The sequence below is a fragment of the Diospyros lotus genome, chromosome 13, assembly GCF_014633365.1.
Source record: "Diospyros lotus cultivar Yz01 chromosome 13, ASM1463336v1, whole genome shotgun sequence".
Taxonomy (NCBI): domain Eukaryota; kingdom Viridiplantae; phylum Streptophyta; class Magnoliopsida; order Ericales; family Ebenaceae; genus Diospyros; species Diospyros lotus.
The window spans coordinates 15,687,225-15,708,274 of NC_068350.1; the positions used below are offsets into that span (position 1 = coordinate 15,687,225).

Sequence of the window (21,050 nt, forward strand, 5' to 3'; positions counted from 1 at the left end):
TTCCTAGAGTGCCCTTGATATAATGTAAGATTCTATAAACTACTTGCAGGTGAAGTTCCTTGGGTTCATGCATGAATTGACTCATTATACTCATGGCATAGGCTATATTCGATCGTGTGTGAGAGGTAAATTATCCTACCGACCAACCTTTGATATGCCTCTTTGTCTGTGTCTTTATCTCTCTTAGCTTCACCAAGTTTGTGTGATTAGGGTCAATTGGAATGTTAGATTGTTTGCAACCCATTTTTCCTGTGTCTCGTAAAAGATCAAGGACATACTCACAGCTTTGGATTGAGCTATCACTTGGAGATTGCAAAGGCTATCTGCTAGACTTTTCTCTCTCAGTACACGATTACAAATTGACACATTGATAAAAAAGACTCAATCTAGCCATCTAGTTATAAAGTATAGAGGCAGATTTTACAAGAAATAAGCTGGTAGTTACTGTTAATGCTAGTTACTGTTACAACTTCTAACTACTTTGAATTATTGGGCTTAATTCAGCTTGGATTCTTCTGATTTGTAGATATTTCAGTGCTTTAGGACTAATCTTAGGCAAACTTTTAACATACGTTGTTTATTAAACATATCAAGGGAGGTAAGGTAATTGTCCTACTTGTTTATGTTGATGTAACTGTTACTAGGAATGATGAAACTGAAAATAAGGGCCTTAGAGATTGCTTAGCCCGTGAATTTGAGATTAAGGAGTTGGGAAAATTGAAATATTTCCTTGGGATTAAGGTTGCTTACTCCAACCAAGGAATATTTGTTTCTCAAAGGAAATATGTTCTAGATTTACTCAAGTGAGATTGGAAAGCTTGGTAGCAAATCAACAAATGTTCCTATTAAATAAAACCACAGATTAGGCAAAGAAGAAATAGGCAGTGTTGTGGATAAAGGGAGCTACCAAAGATTTGTCGGGAAACTAATTTATCTATCACACACAAGGCTGGATATAGCCTATGTTGTTAGTGTAGTGAGTTAGTTTATGCATGATCCTAGGAAAGAGCATCTGCAAGTGTTTTAGACAGTACTTCAATATCTCAAAGTTTGTTTATGTTGATGACATAATTGTTACTGGCAATAATAGGGATGAGCAGAAATTGTTAAAGGGAAATCTAACTCGAGAATTTGACATCAAAGACCTTGGTAGGTTCAAGTATTTCTTGGGAATAGAGCTTACATACTCAAAGGAAGATATATTTCTTTCCCAAAGGAAATATACCATGGACTTATTGGAAGAAACCGGATTGCTAAGTGGTAGGGCAACAAATACTCCCTTGGATCCTAACCTAAAATTAGGACCAAGTGACAGTCCATTGGTTGATAAGGGAAGATAACAGAAGCTAGTTGGAAGGTTTATTTACTTATCTCACATCAGGCCTGACATAGCTTTTGCTGTCAGTTTGGTGAGTCAGTTCATGCATAGTCCCACTGAAGAGCATATGCAAGTTGTATGAAGGATTCTGTGCTATCTGAAATCAACACATGGAAAATGTCTATTGTTTAAGTCAGGATAGAAGTTGGAAGTTAGGGGATGCATTGATGCTAACTATGGTGGTTCACTTGTTGATATGAGGTCTACTATCGACTATTGTGTTTTTGGGGGAAAATCTAGTGTCATGGAGAAGCAAAAAACAAGGGATTGTGGCCAGGTTTAGTGTTGAATCAGAGTTTAGGGCAATGGCCCTTGGATTGTGTGAATTATTTTGTCTGAAAATTATGCTTAGTGATTTGAAAATACTTGGTCATTGTCCTATGGAGTTAATGTGTGACAATCAATCAACAATCAACATTGCACACAATCCGGTGCAACATGATCACACTAAGCATGTTGAGATTGATTGCCATTTCATCCAAGAAAAGCTAGATGCTGGAGAGATTTGTTTGTCTTTTGTTTCCTCTAAAAATCAGCTTGCTAATTTGCTTACTAAAAGGTTTATCTCTCAGGCAGTTTAAAGAACTTGTAAGCAAGCTGGGAATGATCGATATTCACTAGGGGGAGTGTTCAATCTGTGTATCTTTTATTTTCTTGTACATCATGTTTCCATTTGTTTATTGTCTCCTAATGGTTGTAGTTCTCTTCCCTATTAATAGGGAATGCATTCCCATGCATATGGTTAAGTGAATAAGAGTTTTTTTCACTGTTCTCCCTACTTCCTACAGTTTCCTTTTTTTTTCTTTCTTTCCTTCTAGTCTTTCTTTCCTTTTTTTTTTTTTTTATATTCCGTCTACCATTACTATATGTTCCTGTATTTCCATAATTATCTCCTAAGATTTTGGGTGTTTACATTTTTTCTATGTGGGAGGTTGGTCAGCATGTGCTTTCTTTTCCATATACAAATTTAATTGCTCTACTTTTCTATATGGATTGAATATCCATCTACTTGATTCTGTTGGAGAAGTTCTTTGGATGTTGAACCCAGTCACAAAAATCCCTTTTGTTGGGTGGTTTATTTTCAAATTCTTTTCACAATTTTGATTTCAGAAGAACCTGGTAATGTATGACCTAGTGCCTAATGTTATTGCCTGACGCACATTATAAGCAGGAAAAGGAAAGACGTTGAGGGTAATATAACAGATAAAGCTGGCCGTACCTGGTTGCTTATGGCCTGTTCAAAGTCCTTTTCATTTCCATTTTTTCCATTTGTTTTCATGATTTTGCAATGGAAATCTGTTTGGCCACCAATTTTCATTCCAAAAAAGCAGAACAAATTCCAAAATGTTTCCAAAAAACTGAAAAGCCTTCAAACCCCATTTCATGTTCATTTCTGACAAAATGAAACAAAACACATTCCCACCCATATCAAAAACTCTACATTCCATTTTCTCCATCTCTACAACAAAATCGAAGAGCTAGAGAAAATTCGAACATCTTCCTTCTTGTTGGCCAGAAAATCATCCATCTTTTAAACCCTTTTATCATTGTTGGCCACCACCGCCCATCTTCATCCATCATCTCTTCCATCTTCATCAGCCATTGCCATCCTCTTCTCACCGTCTCCCCCCCCTCCTCTCTCTCTCTCTCTCTATATATATATATATATATAAAATATGTATAGGAAAATGAGAGAACACAGCGACCCCAGATTTGGGGTTGCTGGACTCAGATTGTGGCTTACTGGATAGAGATCGGGTTCAGTGAGCTCTCTCTCTCTCCTCCCTGTGATATTGTTGAATTAGCAAGCAGGCACTGTTTTCCCTTTTTTATTATTTTTTATTTTCATCAAATTTTCAGAATATTTAATGAATTGATAGTTGAGATTTTTTTGAGTGTTTTTCTCATTTTAAAATTTTGGGAATTTTTCCCTTTTTCTAAATTTTCCAGTTTAAACTTTTTCGAATTTTCTAATTTTTTTAAAATCTTCTACCTGAATTTTCGAATTCTATCATTAACTCTGAAAAAGAAAATGAACACAAATTTTGAAAATCAAGCACATTTTTAGTTTTTCTTTCCCTTTTTTTTTTTGACAACTGACAGAAAAATCAATAGCCTTTTCAATTTCAATTTTTTCCTAACTCAACTGGAATGGAGTGAAATGGAAATTTCCCACAGCAATTTTAAACAGCCCCTTAGCATTTCAGATGTTTCTGCATACCTTTATTTTATCCTGTGGGGTATCTGATTCCTTTGAGTATCACCAGTATTGCCATCTGTGGAACATCTGATTCTTTTGAGTGATAAGAGGAGATGTTAGATTAGTATCCCTTGTTTCACAGAAAAAGTGTTGTCCTTTCCATTTAGAGTATAACTTTGGGTAACAATGGAGCTTAAAAGCTAAATTATGTTGATGTTTGTGTTTCTCTAATTGAGGATGATGCTTAGATTGTTTCTTTCTGACCGGAAGGTCATGGGTTCAAGTTATAGAAACAGCCCCTTTGCAAAAAGGTAAGGGAAGGCTGGATATTTTACTTTCCCCCTACCCCTTGCAAAGTGGGGGCTTCGCAGGGGGCACCTTTTTCTGTCTGTTTGTTTAGATTCCTTTACTATTTTGGTTTTCATTTGTTATATCATTATATTATATTATTTTTTCTTTTGGTCAGTACTTTATCTCATGGGTGACTGAAGCTTAATGGTGTTTAAAAATTAAACCAAGAGGAAAATCTTGTTTTTCTTTTTGTTGGTAAGAAGGGAGGGAAGGAGTAGATTGATTTAATACTTGTCATAGAAAAATTGTGAAACATCTGTGGATAGATTATATTCTGTCCTTCTAAACCAGAACATCGTAATCTCTCTTTTGGATCTAATAGCTTCTTGTTTAGTTGTTATATTGGATCACTTAGGCTGGGAATCCAGTTGAATGTTATGTCAGGATGACACTCAATCCTTTGGGACTGTTCAAGAGGTAAATATTTGCTGCCAACGTCATTTTCATTTTCCCAACTGCCCACTGGAACTACTTTAAGCTGGCCATATGTATATGTTATACGTATACTTGGGTACGTAGGTTTGCGATGCTTTTGATACCCTGTATATTTATTATTTGTTTTGAGTAATGATTGGTATTAAGTTCAGTAGTCTCTCATACTTATGGCTCAAATGAGTGTTTTAAAGAAATTTCAGTCGAAGTTGTGGCCATACAGGACTCTGGCCTGCGAAACATTTTTTGATACTTTGGCTCCTCAAGCAAAGAGGTGGAGTTTGTATACCAAGGCAGGTTTTGTTCATCAGAACTCACATGCTTTTGCTGTACAGGAAGCATCTATTTGGCTTGATCAATGATCTGCCCACTGTTTTCGAAGTCGTCACAGAAAGGAAGACTGTGAAAGACAAGCCAAATGCCGATAGTGGGAGCAAATCCCGTGGCAGCACCAAGGTAAGAGCCGAAAAGGATCAGAATTGAATTGCATTTGTTTCTTCCCGAAGTATTTAATTCCCCCCTCCCGATTTCACTTGGATTTGCTTTTTGTTTATCATAACCAGCTTACCATTCTTTCTTGATACGTTAATACGTGCCCTGTTTATGCAGAGATCAAGCGATGGACAGGTGAAAAGCAACTCGAAGCTAGCTGATGAGAGTTATGAGGAGGAAGAAGATGAACACAGTGAGACGCAGTGTGGGAGCTGTGGTGGAAATTATAACGCGGATGAGTTTTGGATTGGGTGCGATGTGTGTGAGAGGTGGTTCCATGGGAAGTGCGTGAAAATTACACCAGCCAGAGCAGAGACCATCAAACAATACAAATGCCCATCTTGCAGCATCAAGAAGGGCAGGCAGTAGAGTAGTGGTATTAGTAACATAAGATCCGAACAACACGAGGGAGGGAGGAACGCTCATGTTGCGTGGCTGACAAACTAGTACAGAAAAATATTACCTTTCATTTTATATATATATATCTGTAATATTGAAGTGTCATTAGGATGCTTCTTTATAGGCTATAAATCTCTGGAAATGGCATGGCTTTGGCCTTCTATGCCATGCTCACGTGCAGGGTTGGACTCATAATGCATCCAGGAATGGCAGTCACTCTGTAACATAACATATATATTTGAAGAATTATAAGAAACTTACTGTGTGGGAGTTACACTCTCGGGAAATGGTCATGTTATTACATAACTTCTCGGCAAGCCAGCAAACTAGTAAGTGTTGCAAATTGGAAAATGGCTTTGGCCCTGGGGAGTCATATTATTGTGTTTTTTGCTGTTTCTGTAATCCATCCATCCATCCTCAGCTCATCAGGTAACATTAGAACCACTTTCACGTGGTCTACTGTGTCAAGAGGGCCACATGCAGCTCTCTCTCTCTCTCTCTCTCTATATATATATATATATGTATATATGTATATCTGTGTGTGTCTCAAATACGTACACATCAGACAGTAACATCAGAGCCACTTTTTCTCAAGGAAAATGGACTATAGATATCTCCATTAACATATATTCATAAACTAATTTGCTTGCATCATTTTTAGCTTGTCTTTTTTATTTCATTATTTTTGCAAGGCCCTTACAATATATTATGCCTAGATGTGTTGCACAAATTTGCTTGGCTTTTTTTTTTTTTTTAACTATTTGTTACATTCTATCTACTCTTCTCAAATTTTTTATTAGTCATTGTTGTTGCTAAGTTATAACAATAAATTTATAATATGGGAAAACAAGATTGACGTCTACGTGTAAAGATTGTCACGAGTCTAACAATAATTAAGAAGTTGAAAAATTATCAGAGAGCCTTGAGGGACAATAACTTGTTGATGCTGATGATTAGGAGCCTAAAATAACTGATTGCCATGAAATAATCGATAGGGTCTTGAGAATCGATTGAGCCTTGAGTGATTGGCTTTTGAGAACTGACTAGGTCTTGAGAATCGACTGACCTTGAAAACTGACTAGTCTGGAGAACCGACTTCGGCCTAGAAAATGAACAAATCATGAGAGGCACGGGTGACCCCGTGCAAACTCTTTGATGCTTAAGTCAAGTCAAGTTTGAGAGCAAAATGGAGTTTTAACAAATGAATGGGCATATCTGAGTGAGGAGGCAAACCTCTTATTTATAAAGGAGGGAGAAATGGACACGTGGCATCTATCCCGAATTTCTTGGATGATATATTTTTGGTATATTCTTAGCATATTCCACATAATATTCAACTCGAGGGGCTTGAATAATCCTTGAAGGATCTCCGAATCGAGAGTATTCTCGGTTGTGGCCACCCAATGTTGGCCACTATTTGAACTAAGAGTGTCTTGGTTCTAGATCGAGAGACTCTCAGTTGTGGCCACTGATAGGTGGCCACATTTGAACTGAGAGCCTCCCAATTGAGATCTATAGGGTTCTCAACCTCTACTTGCTCTCCCATTTTTTACTTCATTTTTACCTCTTTCATGTATTTGACTTGTATTTGTTTTCTGATATTTGTCGGGCATATCAATTACTCCCTACTCCTTCGATCGGGTGCCCTGATCAGAAGAGTATTATGCTTTACAAATTTAACTAACACCTCTTGTCTGATTTTTACAAATTTTTCGGCTCTGTTGTCATCGTGTTTCTAAATTTTCAATGTCCATACACATTTTTCCATGCTTTTTTGTTCTCTCGCACTCCTATAAATAGAGGACTTTGGAGTTCATTTTGAACCTTCAACTTCAAGATCTTTTCCTTGCAAGGTTTTTTATCTCATTTTTTGGGTTGTCGCATTTAGGGCCACTCGACACAACCAAGTGGCCACTCGATTTTTATGGGCCACTCGGCACAACTGAGTGGCCATGTTGTTATCCTCCGCCAATCACTCTGCCGCACGCCATTAGCCAAGCTGAGTGGCCTTCTTAGGCTAAACCGTGTGGCAGCCACTCAGTTCAATCGAGTGGTAGCCACACAGTTGCCACTCGTCTTTTATGCCCTTAAACATCACGTTGTGTTGATTTACTTAACCAGTATATTAATTCTTTCTTATGTTTCTCTTGTAGGAATCTTTGCGCCTTTTGTGCTATATTTTTGTGCTCCCTACTTATTCGAATTTTTGAAGGTAATCTTTTGAAATTTCATAATGGTGTGCATGAAGCATGCTAGGCCCCCCCAACCCTGCTCTAATCTTAGAAGGTACCCTCTCTAAACTTCGAATGAGAGATTTTTTGAAGGCTTAGACTGCAATCGATGCAAAAAAAGAGTTTATGGTCAGATATCCTCAAATGGATGAACCCGATCTCCCTCAAGTAGATAAGGGGTGCTTGGGGATCCATTATGCATCGTTCGAGGTGGGTCTTCAATTTTCCATGCCACAATTTATCATGGATTGTCTCTGTCACGACCAAATAATTCAAGCTCAAATTCACCCCAACAACTGGGCTTAGTCGGTGGGTTTTTCCATTTTGTGCCATAAAAGAAGCGTGGCTCCCTCGCTCCATCTTTTATGTTGCTTCTACGGACTTAGAAAGGTTAGCAAGCAGAAGCGTTTATATACTCTACAAAAGGTGTTGAACCTAGATCTCTTGACAAATCTCCCCAATAAAGTGAACAAATTCAACTCGAGATGGTTTGTTGTCGTTTTGCCATCAACTTGGGATGGCCCATGGGTTTGGAATTATGAAGACGTCTGCGAGAGGGGGTTGCCTTCAACCAAAGACATTTATCGAGTCTATAGGAGGATGATAGACGATCTCATGGTTGATGGACCAGTGGAATTGTCAGGTCTGCTCTCATTTGAAGACATCCAAAAGGCATGCTGGGGGGTTTCTATGCTCGGGGATCATCCCCTTCCCAGCAAGATGATGTGGATATTCTGGAAGCATAGGGGGAAGGCAATGGAGATGTCCCCGAGCATTCACAACATATTTTGATCACTCCCTAGGAGGATTCTCCTAAGGGTAGATTCTTCACAATACTCATACTTCTTTTATTATGTGTCATGTTCAACTGGCTTATTTGTTTTTCCTGCTTTGCAGATATAAATATGCTCTAGGAACTTGCTCGTCGTCAGCAGGATGAGGATGATAATTTGATCGTGAAGGGTAGAGGTTCTTCTCGCTCTCTCGAGGAGCTGGCCCATCCTCGATCTCATGCCTTTCTCGAGGGGCTATTTCTTCCTCGAGTTCTGTCCTTCCCAGGAACCTGATCCTTCACCAAGTTCTCATCTAGCTTAGGGAGCTGGCTTATTTTCTAAGTCTCGCCTCCCTCGCCCTCAAAGACACCAGGAGGGCATCCTCATCGAGGTCCTGTGACTCTTCTCACAAGCGTCAGAGGCTTAGAGATGTCTAGCCAGCCCAAGAAACATAGGACACCCATTTTCCTACTGTTGAAGTCCTTATGCAAGATTTTCCTCCTCCCATTCCTAGCTCTAGGGGGGCTTTAGGTACTTCATCTCGCTTTTCTTAGGATATGGAGCGAATTGAGGAAGAATGTCGTCACCCCATGGTCCCCCATCACACTGACAAGCGACGATTACGAGGAGAGCGTTCTATGGAACACCCTTTTATTTTTCCTCCTATGGATGAACCCGCACGTGGTCATTTGTTTTTGCTAATGGCATGAAAGTCTTTCCCCAGGATTTTTAGGTGAACTTGGGGGTTTTGGAGTCAGATTTTGTTATGGATCCAAGGGTAGGCGTTCATCTTATCTATTCTACGATTCTTCCCCGGGATGAACATCAACATTTTAGCTCGAATTTTACCCGCACTATGGACGAGCCAGAGCGACAACTTGTGAATGTAAGTTAATCTTCGTTTGGTAATTTCTTGGTTATCCTTTTCATATTTCTGATTTGTGTTCTTTCTCGTTAAGTGGTTCAAGGGATTGTGGCTTCGAATGCTCAAGGTCGAGCTTATAGTGAGAGGATGGAAGGTGAGCTATCTTGATGGAGGGATAGAAAGGCAGATTGGGACAGTGAGCGGCAAAAGCTAAAAGGACGAATGAAATGCTATGAAAATGATATGGAAGTGCTATAAGCATAATTAGCTAAAACTCAAGCTGACACCTCTAACCTTCACCGGGAAAGTTCGAGACTTACGCTAGGAGAAGGCTGCATTGAAATGTGAGAACGAGTTACAAGCTACCGATGAAGATCTCCTCTAAGAGCATTCTCTGAGAATCTTAGAGCTAAAGGGAAGTCGAGAGGAATTGGCAGTGATTAGAAAACAAAATTGGGAGCTTAAAGATCAGTAAGCCTCGACTTGTGTCGAAGCCATCAAGGCCTATCGCCTTTCTAAGGATTTCTAATATAGGAAAGGTTAGTATGCTATTGGATTTACTAGGTACATATTTTATCTGGCTCGTTCATACTTGGAAGCCCAACGTCCAGGGGAGACGTTTCTAGAGTTGGTTTTTCCCTAAGAAGCGGAGAACTTTAAGGCCCTAGACTGGCGTCAATACAACCCTATTCCTTTGAGTCTTAATTCTAATTTGGAATCTCGACTCAAGGATAACTTGGAACTTTGATGGGTCCCTAAGAGCCATATGATTTCCAACTTGATGGCGATAGCATGATTGAGGCCTTGCAAGATCTGGGAGTTTTTGGAGATGACGTTCATGATCCCAATGCTACTACTGAAGAAGAAGAAGAAGAAGAAGAAGAAAAAGAAGAAGAAAAGGAAGAAGAAGAAGGCAAGATCCCGAACATTAATGCTTAGGATTAGACTACTCATATCTTCATTTTTGTTTTGTCGTTGGCTTTGTAACTTTCTTTATTTTGAATAAAAGCTAAACTTTTGTCACTACGATATGCACATCATAATATTTTTTCTTCATATGAAATTTCGTGGCAAGAATCATGACAGAGGATTGGTAGGAAATAACTTGAAATGGGTTGTTAGATTTTATTCATTAATGAGCTAGGCGTAGGGCATTGAAACTGTCTTTCTTTATTATCATGCTTATGGCAAGGTAATGAGATCGTCTTCTTATTGCTATTGGACTATTAGCGGGATAACAAATTCATTCTTCTTCCTATTATTGGGCTATAGGCAGGGTGATAGATCATTCATGTTCACCTTGTTGTCAAGTCGTGAGCGAGACAATGGGTCTTGATTTTCTACCTCATTGCTGGGCTAAAGGCGAGACAATGGATCTTCCATATTCACCTCGTTGCCAGAGTAAATGTGGGACAAGGGATCTTTCATACTCATCTCATTGTCGGGCCATAAGTGGGACAACAGGCTTTGATTTTCTACCTCATTCTCGAGCTAAAGGTAGGGAGAACAGATCTTTCATATTCACCTTGTTGTTGGGCCTAAAGGCGGGACAACATATCTTTCATATTCATCTCGTTGTCAGGCCGTAAGCGGGACAATGAGCTTTGATTTTCTACCTCGTTGCCGAGCCAAATGCGGGATAATGGGCTATTTTCTACCTCGTTGCCGGGCCAAAGGCGGGACAACGAGCCTTGATTTTCTACCTTGTTGCTGGGCCAAAGACGGGACAACGAGCTTTGCATATAATAGATAAATAACTGAAAACAAATAATATTAACGCATTTGGGAAAGGTAGACAAACATTTTTCTACGATTCAATCTAGTGCGCCATACATCTATACCTTCACATGGGGCTCACACCTTTATTAACAATTACTACGTTTACCTTTCATAGTCGAGGGGGGTAATATAGCTTGAGGTGATTTAAATTCCAAGTCTTGCTCATACTTTCACCCTGAAGCGTTTGAAGAATATAGGTGTTGGGTCCAATCATCTTCTAGATACAGTATGTCCCTTCCCAATTAGCTCGCAATTTCCCTTGTTCTCGGAGCACATTAGTAATAGCTGACTTTCTGAGTACCAAATCGTCCTCCTTCAACGGTCTGCTTCTTACTCAAGAATTGTAATAGCTAGAAATCCTTCTGTGATACGTGGCCAATCGAGTGGCAGCTTTGTCTCTTTACTCCTCAATCAAATCAAGATTTTCTTTTAACGACGTAGAATTGCTGGCATCTAGATTGCTTTTGTAAGAATTTAGACTTGGGGATCCGACAACCACTTCTATAGGGATCAGAGCTTCTATTCCATAAAGCAGATTAAATGGTGTTTCTCCCGTTAACACTCGAATAGTGGCACGGTAGGCCTACAATATGGTTGGCAATTCATCAACCCATGCTCCCTTGGGTTTTCAAGCCATGTAGAATAGTGCGGTTGCTGGCTTTAGCTTGGCCATTAGCCTGAGGATACGCCACTGAGGCAATTCATAACTGAATTCCAAGTCTTCACAAAAAGTTTGAAATGAATTGTAGTCGAACTATTTTTCATGATCGGTATTAATTATTCACGGTATCCCAAATCAACATATAACGTCTTTCTAGATCATATTTTCAACTTTCTTGGCAGTGATGGTGGAAAGTGCCTCAGCTTTAATCCATTTTGTGAAGTAGTCCATTGCTACCAGGAAGAACTTTCACTAGCCCGAAGCTTGAGGAAACGGGCTTAGAATATCCAAACTCGATTGCCCAAATGGTATCAGCTAAAAGATTGGTTGCAGTTTCGAGATCGGGGTAGATTGTATAGGAGCATACCATTGGCATTTGTTACAGTCTTTAACTTTTCTTAATGCATCATGCCAAAGCATAGGCCAAAAGAAACTTGCTCACATAATTTTTGTTACTAGAGCTCTGGCCCCCAAATGCTCACCACAAGCTCTATTATGAACTTCAGATAACGTAAACTCTACATCTTGGGGACCCAAACATTTTAGGAGTGGCGTGGTAAAGGCTCACTTATATAGCGTCCCATTAACAATAGTGAAACGTGCTCCCCGGGTTTTTATTTTCTTCGCTTCAATTGGATCATCTAGTAATTCTCCCTCTGATAGATAACAGTAGATAAGCGTTCTCTAATCACTGTTTATATCAATGTATGCACTTTGTCTTCCTCTATACTGGGCTTATGGAGAACCTCTACAAATACAGTCCTTCTTAGTGTTTCTTTAATTGACGCTAACTTGGATAGGGAATCTGCGTGGCTATTAAGAGATTGATTAATCTACACCAACTGAAAGTTTTGAAATGACTGTCCAAGGGCCCTAACTCTTCATAGATATTGTGCCATTGTTGAATCATCGGTCTCATACCATGAAACTGTTGAATAATTAATTAGGAATGACTGTGAACTATCAACTGGGTCACTTTAAGTTTTCAAGCCAACCTCATTCCAGCAATTAATGCCTCATACTCTACTATATTATTTGAGCTGGGAATTGAAAATTGTAGAGAATATTCTAAGATTCCCCCCTCTGGGAGAATGAGAACCATCCCGGCCTCGCTTCTTTGCGAGTTGGAAGCTCCGTTAATGAACATTGACCATTTTGATTGGCTTTTGGCTTCAAGTTCACTAGTAGGTGTGCATTCAACTATAAAGTTTGCTAATGCTTGTCCCTTGATAGCCTGTCTTGGTTAGAACTATATATCATACTCACTCAATTCAATCGACCATTTGGTGAGTAGGCCTAAACATTCTGACTTTTGCAAGATACTCCGCAGTGGTTAGTCAGTCCATACGATGATAAAGTGGGCCTAAAAATATGGTCTCAACTTTCGAGAAGCATTTATCAAGGCGAGGACTACTTTTTCTATGAAAGAGTACTAACATAGTATACCAGTCGATTGATCTGGTCTTCTTTTCTTAGCAGCACGACACTAACTGCTTTGTCGCTCACCCCCAAGTACAAATATAGGGGTTCTCCCATTTTTGGACGCATTAAAAGGAAAACTTCTTTCAAATATTGTTTTAGAGATTCAAAGGACTTTTGACATTGCTCGGTCCATTTAAAGACTTTCCCAACTCTTAATGTCTAAAAGAATGGGAGGCTCTTTTCAGCTAACTTTGACAAAAATCAATTTAGGGCTACCACCCTACCTGTTAATCGTTGTACTTCTTTAACAGATGCTGGAGGAGTAATGTCTTGTATGGCTTGGATTTTCTTAGGATTTGCTTCTATTCCCCTTTGTGTGATCATGTATCTTAGAAATTTTCCTAATTGAACTCCGAAGGCACACTTCAAGGGATTCTGTCGCATGTTGTATTGCTAGACGATTTCAAATACTCGAGACAACTTTTTTACATGTGACTATTTCTTTAAACTTTTCACAATCATGTCATCTACATAAGCCTCCATTGTATTTCCCAACAAGTCTTTAAAAATCTTATTTACCGTGTGTTGATAGGTAGCCCCAGTATTCTTGAGCCCAAAGGGCTTAACTTTATAGCAGTAGGTTCCCTTTTTTGTAATAAATAAAGTATTTTTTATAACTTGGACAAGGTATAATTTTTCTCTTCTCTAGGCTCCTTGTTATTTCTCTCTTCTTCCCTCATGTATCTTTGCAAATGCCCTTCCCGTATATAAGCATTTCAATTTGATTTTTAAGCTCTTAACATCGATCGGTGGAATGCCCTTGAGTTATGTGATATCTACAGTGTTCTCCTTGATTTTTCCCAAGGGATGATCGGCTTTCTTCGGGAGTTTGATAAGACCTGAACCTTCCACGTCTATTAATATAGTCGATCAAGCTCGAGTGAATCGAGCATAGTGATTAAATTGGAATCTGGGTGTTTCTGATCTCCGCATCTTTTCTTACTATCAGGTAGAGTTCTCTTCACCTTCTTACTCTTTTCTTTTTCGTTCTCTGTCTTCTCCTCCTACCACCGTTCTCATAACTTTAGTGTGGAATATGTACCTGTTCACTTTAGCAAATAAGTCTGCCAAGGATTTTGGGGGATTCAAGGATAGTGATTCTTAGAAGTATGTTAATTGTGCCCCTTGCATCATAGCAAATATTGCCATTTCGAGCAGTAGAACTTAAATTTCAAGAGTGGCATTCCGAAATCTATCCACATATTACCATAGGGTTTCTTTTGCTCCTATCGAATGTTGAGAAGATGCGTCGCATCTCTCTTTTTCTTACTATTAATTACAAAGGCTTTAACGAGTTCTATTCTCAGCTATGAAAATGATGAAATGGATGCTTCAGGTAATCTCTTGAACCAAGTTTGGGCATTCCCTGTTAGAGTTAGCGAGAATGCTCGACACATAATTTCGTCGTCCCACCCATGAAGTACCACCAGCAATTCATAATTCTCACCATGATCATCCAAGTCATCCTTACCAGTATAAGAGGTAATTTGTGGCATCTTGAACTTTTTGGGTAGTGGTTTCTCTAATATGCTTTGGGTGAAAGAGGATTTCTTTCTAAGCTGCTCTTTAGTAGCTGAGACTAATTTTTTCTATTCTAGCACTTCTTCTATTACTCTTTTCATGTCATTTTGCATACTCATTGCAGTATTATTGTCGGCTCCTCTATTTCTTGGTGTTGAATTCCTAATGGGGCTTTGTTTTCCACCCGTGGGCATGTTTGCCACAACTTTTGGTTGTCTTTCACCCTTTGGGCTCCATCTGTCACATCTCTCTCTTTGGTAATCCAGCTTACGCCCTCGATTTCATTGTAAGGAGGCATTAGGGTCCCGTGATGGTAGCTTTGAGCAATTACCTTGGTAAGGTGGGGACCGAGAGTGAGTGTCAGATGCAGCTTCTTGATAAGAGTCAATTTCCTTATCTCTTGGTTGAGTTTTCCTTGGTGGTGCTATTTCGGGTATAAGTCTTCTCAGTGTTACCGGTATTGTTGTACTGGGAACCATACTTTGAAGTATTCCAGCCATGTCTCGTAAGGCTTGCATTCCTTCGATATGTTTTTCCCGCAATGCTTCATAGTCCACCTAGGGGACAGTAGGAGAAGCATGTTATGACGGTCCAAGTTGATGGTGGAGTTCATGCTGATTCGTCAGGTGTTAAGAATCTAGTGGAGGTGGTTGGGTCTCCACTTGGGGTTAGAGATCAAATGCAGTTGACTGAAGACTCCCTTGTTGTTGAAAGCCAAGTGGAGGCCGAGGCATCCCTTTGGGATTTTGCTAGTCCTTGTGAAAGAGGGTGAATTTCAACGCCCTAAGAAAAATTAAGTCCATCGATTACACCTGGTGCTTGCCATCGATTGAGTTCTTTATTTGACTTTTTGTTGCGCTTTCCCACAGACAACACCAATTGTTGTTATCAAGTTATAGCAATGAATTTATAATAGGGGAAAAACAAGATTAATAGTCACGTGTAAAGATTGTCAAGAGTCTAAAAATAATCAAAAAGTTGAAAAATGATCAGATAGCCTTGAGGGACGATGACTTGCTGATGTTGATGAATAGGAGCCTAAAATAATCGATTAGGTCTTGAGAATCAGCTGGGCCTTGAAAATCGACTGGCTTTGAAAACCAATTGGGTCTGCAGAACTAATTGGACCTTGAGAACTGACTCGGCCTGGAAAATGAACAAACGGTGAGAGGTGCGGGTGACCCACGCAAACTCTTTGATGCTTAAGTCAGTTCAAGTTTGAGAGCAAAATGGAGTTTCAACAAATGAATGGGCATATCTGAGTGAGAAGGCAAGCCTTCTATTTATAGAGGAGGGAGAAGGGGGACACGTGGCAGCCATCCCAAATTTCTCGAATGGCATATTCTTGGTATATTCTCAGCATATTTCACATAATATTTGACTCGAGGGCTTGAATAAGCGTTGAAGGATCTCCGAATCAAGAGTATCGATTGTGGCTACCATCGAATGACCCTATTTGAATCGAGAGTCTCTCTGTTCCCAACCGAGAGACTCTCGATTGTGGCCACTCAATGATGGCCACTATTTGAACCGAGAATGTCTCAATTCTAAATCGAGAGACACTTAGTTGAGACACTCAGTTGTGGTCATTGATGAGTGACCGCATTTGAACCAAGAGACTTTTGATTCTCAACCAAAAGCCTTCCAGTTGAGACGAGTGGGGGTCTCAGCCTCCACTTGCTCTCTCATTTTTTATTTCATTTTTGCCTCTTTCATGTATTTGACTCGTATCTATTTTATGATATTTGTCAGGCATATCAATCATATTCTCAAATAAATAAACAATTGTCTTAAATAAATAAACAATTGTCTTCCTCTTAGCTCATGTTTTATCTTCAATAGGAGTTTCCCTAGACTTATTATAAATAAACTTATTTTTAGTTTCACCTTTTCTTAAATACTTATACATCCATCTTAATATTTTCATCTCAACTTATGCAATATAACATAACATTCTATGTTATACACTAAAATTGGTTTTACATGTGTCTTATAAAAATTTATTTTTAACTTTAATAAGAATTTATTGTCACACAAAATATTAGACACACTTCTATTTTATTCATCGTTTTAATTTTATAGATAACATCTTTATTATTTAAATTTCATTTTAACATTTTTTTAAATCAAAATTACCACAAAAAAAATAAAAAATAAAACTTAGAATAATTGTTGAACAGTCTCACCAACTCCAAATTATATTTTCTTGCGTCAACTAACAACATACCTCATTTGGGTTTGTTAGTTAAAGTGTCACCCAGAAGAAAGAACCCCCTGGCCTTGTGCAAACCACCCACCCAACAAGTGAGAAATGGCAGAAAAGAAAGGGGCCTGGCCTGGCCTGGCCTTCATCGTGTAGGGTTTGGGAACACAAATTAAACGTGCTCTATGGAATATTCATATATATATATATATAATATAATCCATCTATATATCACCTTCTTAACAAGTCCTGTCAAAGTACTACTTTTCAAACTTACCCATCGCTTTCTATTTGGGTTGCGTCTGCCAGCCTTAGATTGTATTTTTTAGTATAATAATAAGGAAAATGCAGATCTTTAGGGTTACAACTAATCAGCTTGAAATATTCAACCCCAATTCCACAGGATAATCTAATCTAATATATTAAATCTTAATTTTATTATCTTATATTATTTACATTACTTTTAGTTTGTAATAATCTTATATTTAAGAGTCTCTTGCAAAAGTATCCCTATTTTTTTTATATCTTTTGGTAAATATTTGTTTGTTCCATTTAATTCAATTTTCTTATGAAAATATTTTTTAGTCTTGTTCTAGGACGACCAAATTGTATTAATCATATTTTATTTGTGTTATTTTAATAGAAGTTACTTCAATTTTATTAAAAATAATCTTATTTTTATACGTAATGAAAATAAATAAAAAACATTATTTTGACATGCATTGTTCAAAAAGAGAAAAAAAAAAAAAAATCCTTTCCTACTACAACTTAATTTATAGCCAGAAGAAGAAAGAACTTAATTGCTAAATTTCATTGATACGTTATTTTCATTTATCAGTATTTTTTTAGATCTGATCTTATTTTTTATACAATCTTTATAATTTAGTATTATACTGAAAGTTTTCGTCAAATTTCTTGATTTTTCTTTATCTCTTTTATTAAGAACTTATTTCATTTTATTAGTAGCTTTTCACAAAAGTCACTTGTTATATGTATTTCCCGCATCACCTCGTATGGGCCAGACTCGGTCCGATAGACCGGCCCAATCACCCAAGGCCAAGAAGGCCCGGACGACCTCGTCAAGGAAAGTTCAGTCTCCACCAAAGATCCGGAACTCATAAAGCGAGCATATGGCGAGCTGTCGGTAATCCCCCAACGAGCTCCAAGCAATCGACTAACGAGTTCCTAAAATATCCTCCAGATCGCTGGCCCATCCAGGTCGCTGGCCTAAAACCTCCAGCTCGCATGAGTGGCAAAGCTGCTGAGAAGTCAGAGGTAGGGTCCGATCACTTTATCTGTAACAGCCCATGCCCCTCGTAATGAGGATCCCACTCCCGGTCTTGTGAAGGCGATAAGAACTATTTGTCCCCCATTATACAATCACTGTATTTTTATATATTATCTAAATTATAAAAGCCCCTCAATATAAATAAGAGTCAAAGAGACCATAAGGGGCAAGGACAGGAGGAATAATCAGATACCGCCACTCTGAGAGAATAATCAGACTGCGGTCGTGGACTAGGCATCATTTTGGCCGAACCACGTAAAGATTCTGGTGTACACGCTTGGAATTTTGGGAGATTTTTTTCCTTTCTTCTAGGTATTTTTGAATTGACTCACCGCAGCCCAAAACGAATCACGGTTGACCGAAATTGAATGTCGACACCACTATTCTCTTCCTATCATATAACCAATCGATTTTAATCATTTGTCATGTGTTGCTTCAATTGTTTGCTATTTGTCAACTAAAGTTCGTGTCAAGTGTCACATTAGCAATTTTAGAAGAAAAAACAAAAATTTATTCAACAATTTACAAAAGAAAACACACAAATCTTCCATTAAACAATAACCACTCACCTTCCTAGAACTGACTCATCACTTTGTCCGCCGCATTTTTTGCGTTGTCTTTTAAATAAAATATCTACTTTTATCAAAATGCTTTTTGGTGACATAAAATAGCCATAGTCAAGCCATTACCATGACATGGAATTAAATTCCCTACCACTTTTTCCCTTTTACCCTATTTTTAGGTTATAACGAGTATATTTGTATTTAATAATTTTTTATATTTTTATGAAAATTTAATTAAATAAGAAGACATTGTGACTTGTAAAATTTCTATTTTACTGTGAGATTTGTGAGTCATCTTATTGCTAAAAATAGTATAAAGAAATCGAATTCTATTTATAGTCAATTTTATTTTGTGGTGTATGGTACTTATGATATAATTTCTAATTTATTTGCTCTCGATTTTAAGGTTATGTGTCAAATCATGTAAATGATGGCCAATTAAATTCAATACCACACAATTTAATATAATCGAATTCTATTAATTATATAAAATTATAAAAATTGCACCATCATAGCTTCGACCCAAAAAGAGCCTTAGTTTAAATAATATAAATCAGTTTATGATAAAATTAATTAAAATCTAAATCAACTGCATGAGTATGAGGAAATTAATTAAACAAGGAAGAACAACAAGAACAAGAAGCTCCCTTGCCCAGATCCCGCTTCGGCCTCGGGCGCCTTGCTTGCGTGCGCCTTTGGCTGCTGCTGCTGCTGCGTGGTGAGCCTTGGCTCCGTGCGGCTCGGCCTTGCGGCTTGTTGCTGTGCGCCTCCTCCTCCTCCTCCTTCCGCCAATTCCCCCCCCCCCCCCCCCCCTTTATTATATTAATCTCCTCAGTTGTTGCTGCTTCCTCTGCTTCTTGATTCCGCCGCTTCCTCTGTTTTTTTCCAATTCCCTTAAAGAGTCCTCCAATTCCCTTTATAATATAATATAACACTATATATGCAGGGCCGCCCTGAGTTTCCTCCTCCAATTGGATTTCTTTCTTCTATCCACCTTTTTATCTCCTCTTGAGAATTGCTTCTCCTTAATTTAAATTAATTATTTAATTATATTATATTATAATATTAATTTTAAAATCAATATTATAAATTTACTTATAAAATCCTTATACCTCAAATTCTTTGAATTATTTTTTTTTACTAATTTCAAAATTAGATAAAAATATATATAAAAATAAACCCTATCATGAGATGGGTACCTTGCCTGTTGGGGTTGAAGCCACGCCACCATAAGAGAGTGCTTGTTGGCCTGTGAGGGTGGGAGGAGAAAACCCACAAGACCTAGTCGTAGGGTAGGCTGCTGTCATAACCGGAGAGGCTCTTGCTCTCTTCCTGTTGGAGATTGTGACTGAAGAGAAGACCCCTGGTTCTTCGCAGCAGCCTCGTGGGAAAAGCATGCTGTAGACCCTGCTTGCTTGTTTGATTACTATCAATTTGATAAAGCGCAACAAAACTTCAATTTTCTGTAACTGGATTGTAGCAAGCTTCTTCTGTAGGCAACTTTGTATGTCTTGTCTTCACTCTATGGTTTCAAGTAAGTAAGCTTATTTGTTGTCTGGTCAATGGTCATTCTTCTATATATATTCTACTCACTTTAACTAGTTCATCTTTTATATTCTTCATTTCATTTCAATACAATACAATACATGTTAGGTGGTATTAAAGTCTTTTTTTTCATTACTCTGTTTAGTATGTCATTGATTGTCCATACTTATATTCTTACATGTATTAAAGTTTTTCTCTTGATTTTGGTTGAATTGTGTGAAGATTTTCAATGCTATGCAAGTATTTGGTACGAATGTGTTCAAATTTTTTTTTTTCATTTTTTAGGTGATAGTATTACGAGTTTATATGGTTGTGATCGGAGATTTTGTTTTGCTATAAATTTAATGTCATGGATGAATTTTTTGTGTTTGGGTTTTTTTGGGAGATTTCCTTACAATAGGGAGAGCAAGAGGACATTGGTTCTATCTAAATTGGTCTTAATTGGTGGCTCGCCATGTCTTCTTCGGTGGTATATGGGTTGTTTGGACTTATTAAGTTTTTCTTTCTGACTTTAATTATATCCTAGCTTTTGTTAATATACCACCAAGTAGGATGAGATTTTTTATTTATTTATTTTCAAATGGATAGAAAGAGACAATTTGGTTGGCAAGAAACTTAAAACATTTCAACGATAGAATTAAGATTTATCCCACTTGTCTCACGTCGGATGTCATTATATTTGTAACATTTCACATCGAGCGATAGAAATAACCAAAACAACTTACCCTAATCGGCCCAAACTTTCAAAAAGTCATCATTCTTGAACTTTCTCAGTTCAAGTACGCTTAACCCGAAAGTTTTTTGTCTTCATTCAGCTCAAAAGATATTCAATTGGTGTTATTTCTTCCTTACTTATTCTCCATATATACTATCATTATTTAGACTCT

General features: G+C 38.0%; 1 protein-coding gene across 1 annotated transcript in view; it reads left to right on the forward strand.

The window, feature by feature from the left end:
* Positions 1–5,532, forward strand: part of LOC127788419 (PHD finger protein ALFIN-LIKE 1-like) — a 58,551-nt gene extending 53,019 nt beyond the window's left edge. Inside the window, exons 4-5 of the mRNA XM_052316652.1 lie at positions 4,697–4,817; positions 4,971–5,532. Of these exons, the coding sequence (XP_052172612.1) occupies positions 4,697–4,817; positions 4,971–5,222 (373 nt within the window). The 3' untranslated portion in view covers positions 5,223–5,532. The remainder of the gene's footprint in view (positions 1–4,696; positions 4,818–4,970) is intronic.
* The last annotated feature ends 15,518 nt before the right edge of the window (positions 5,533–21,050 follow it).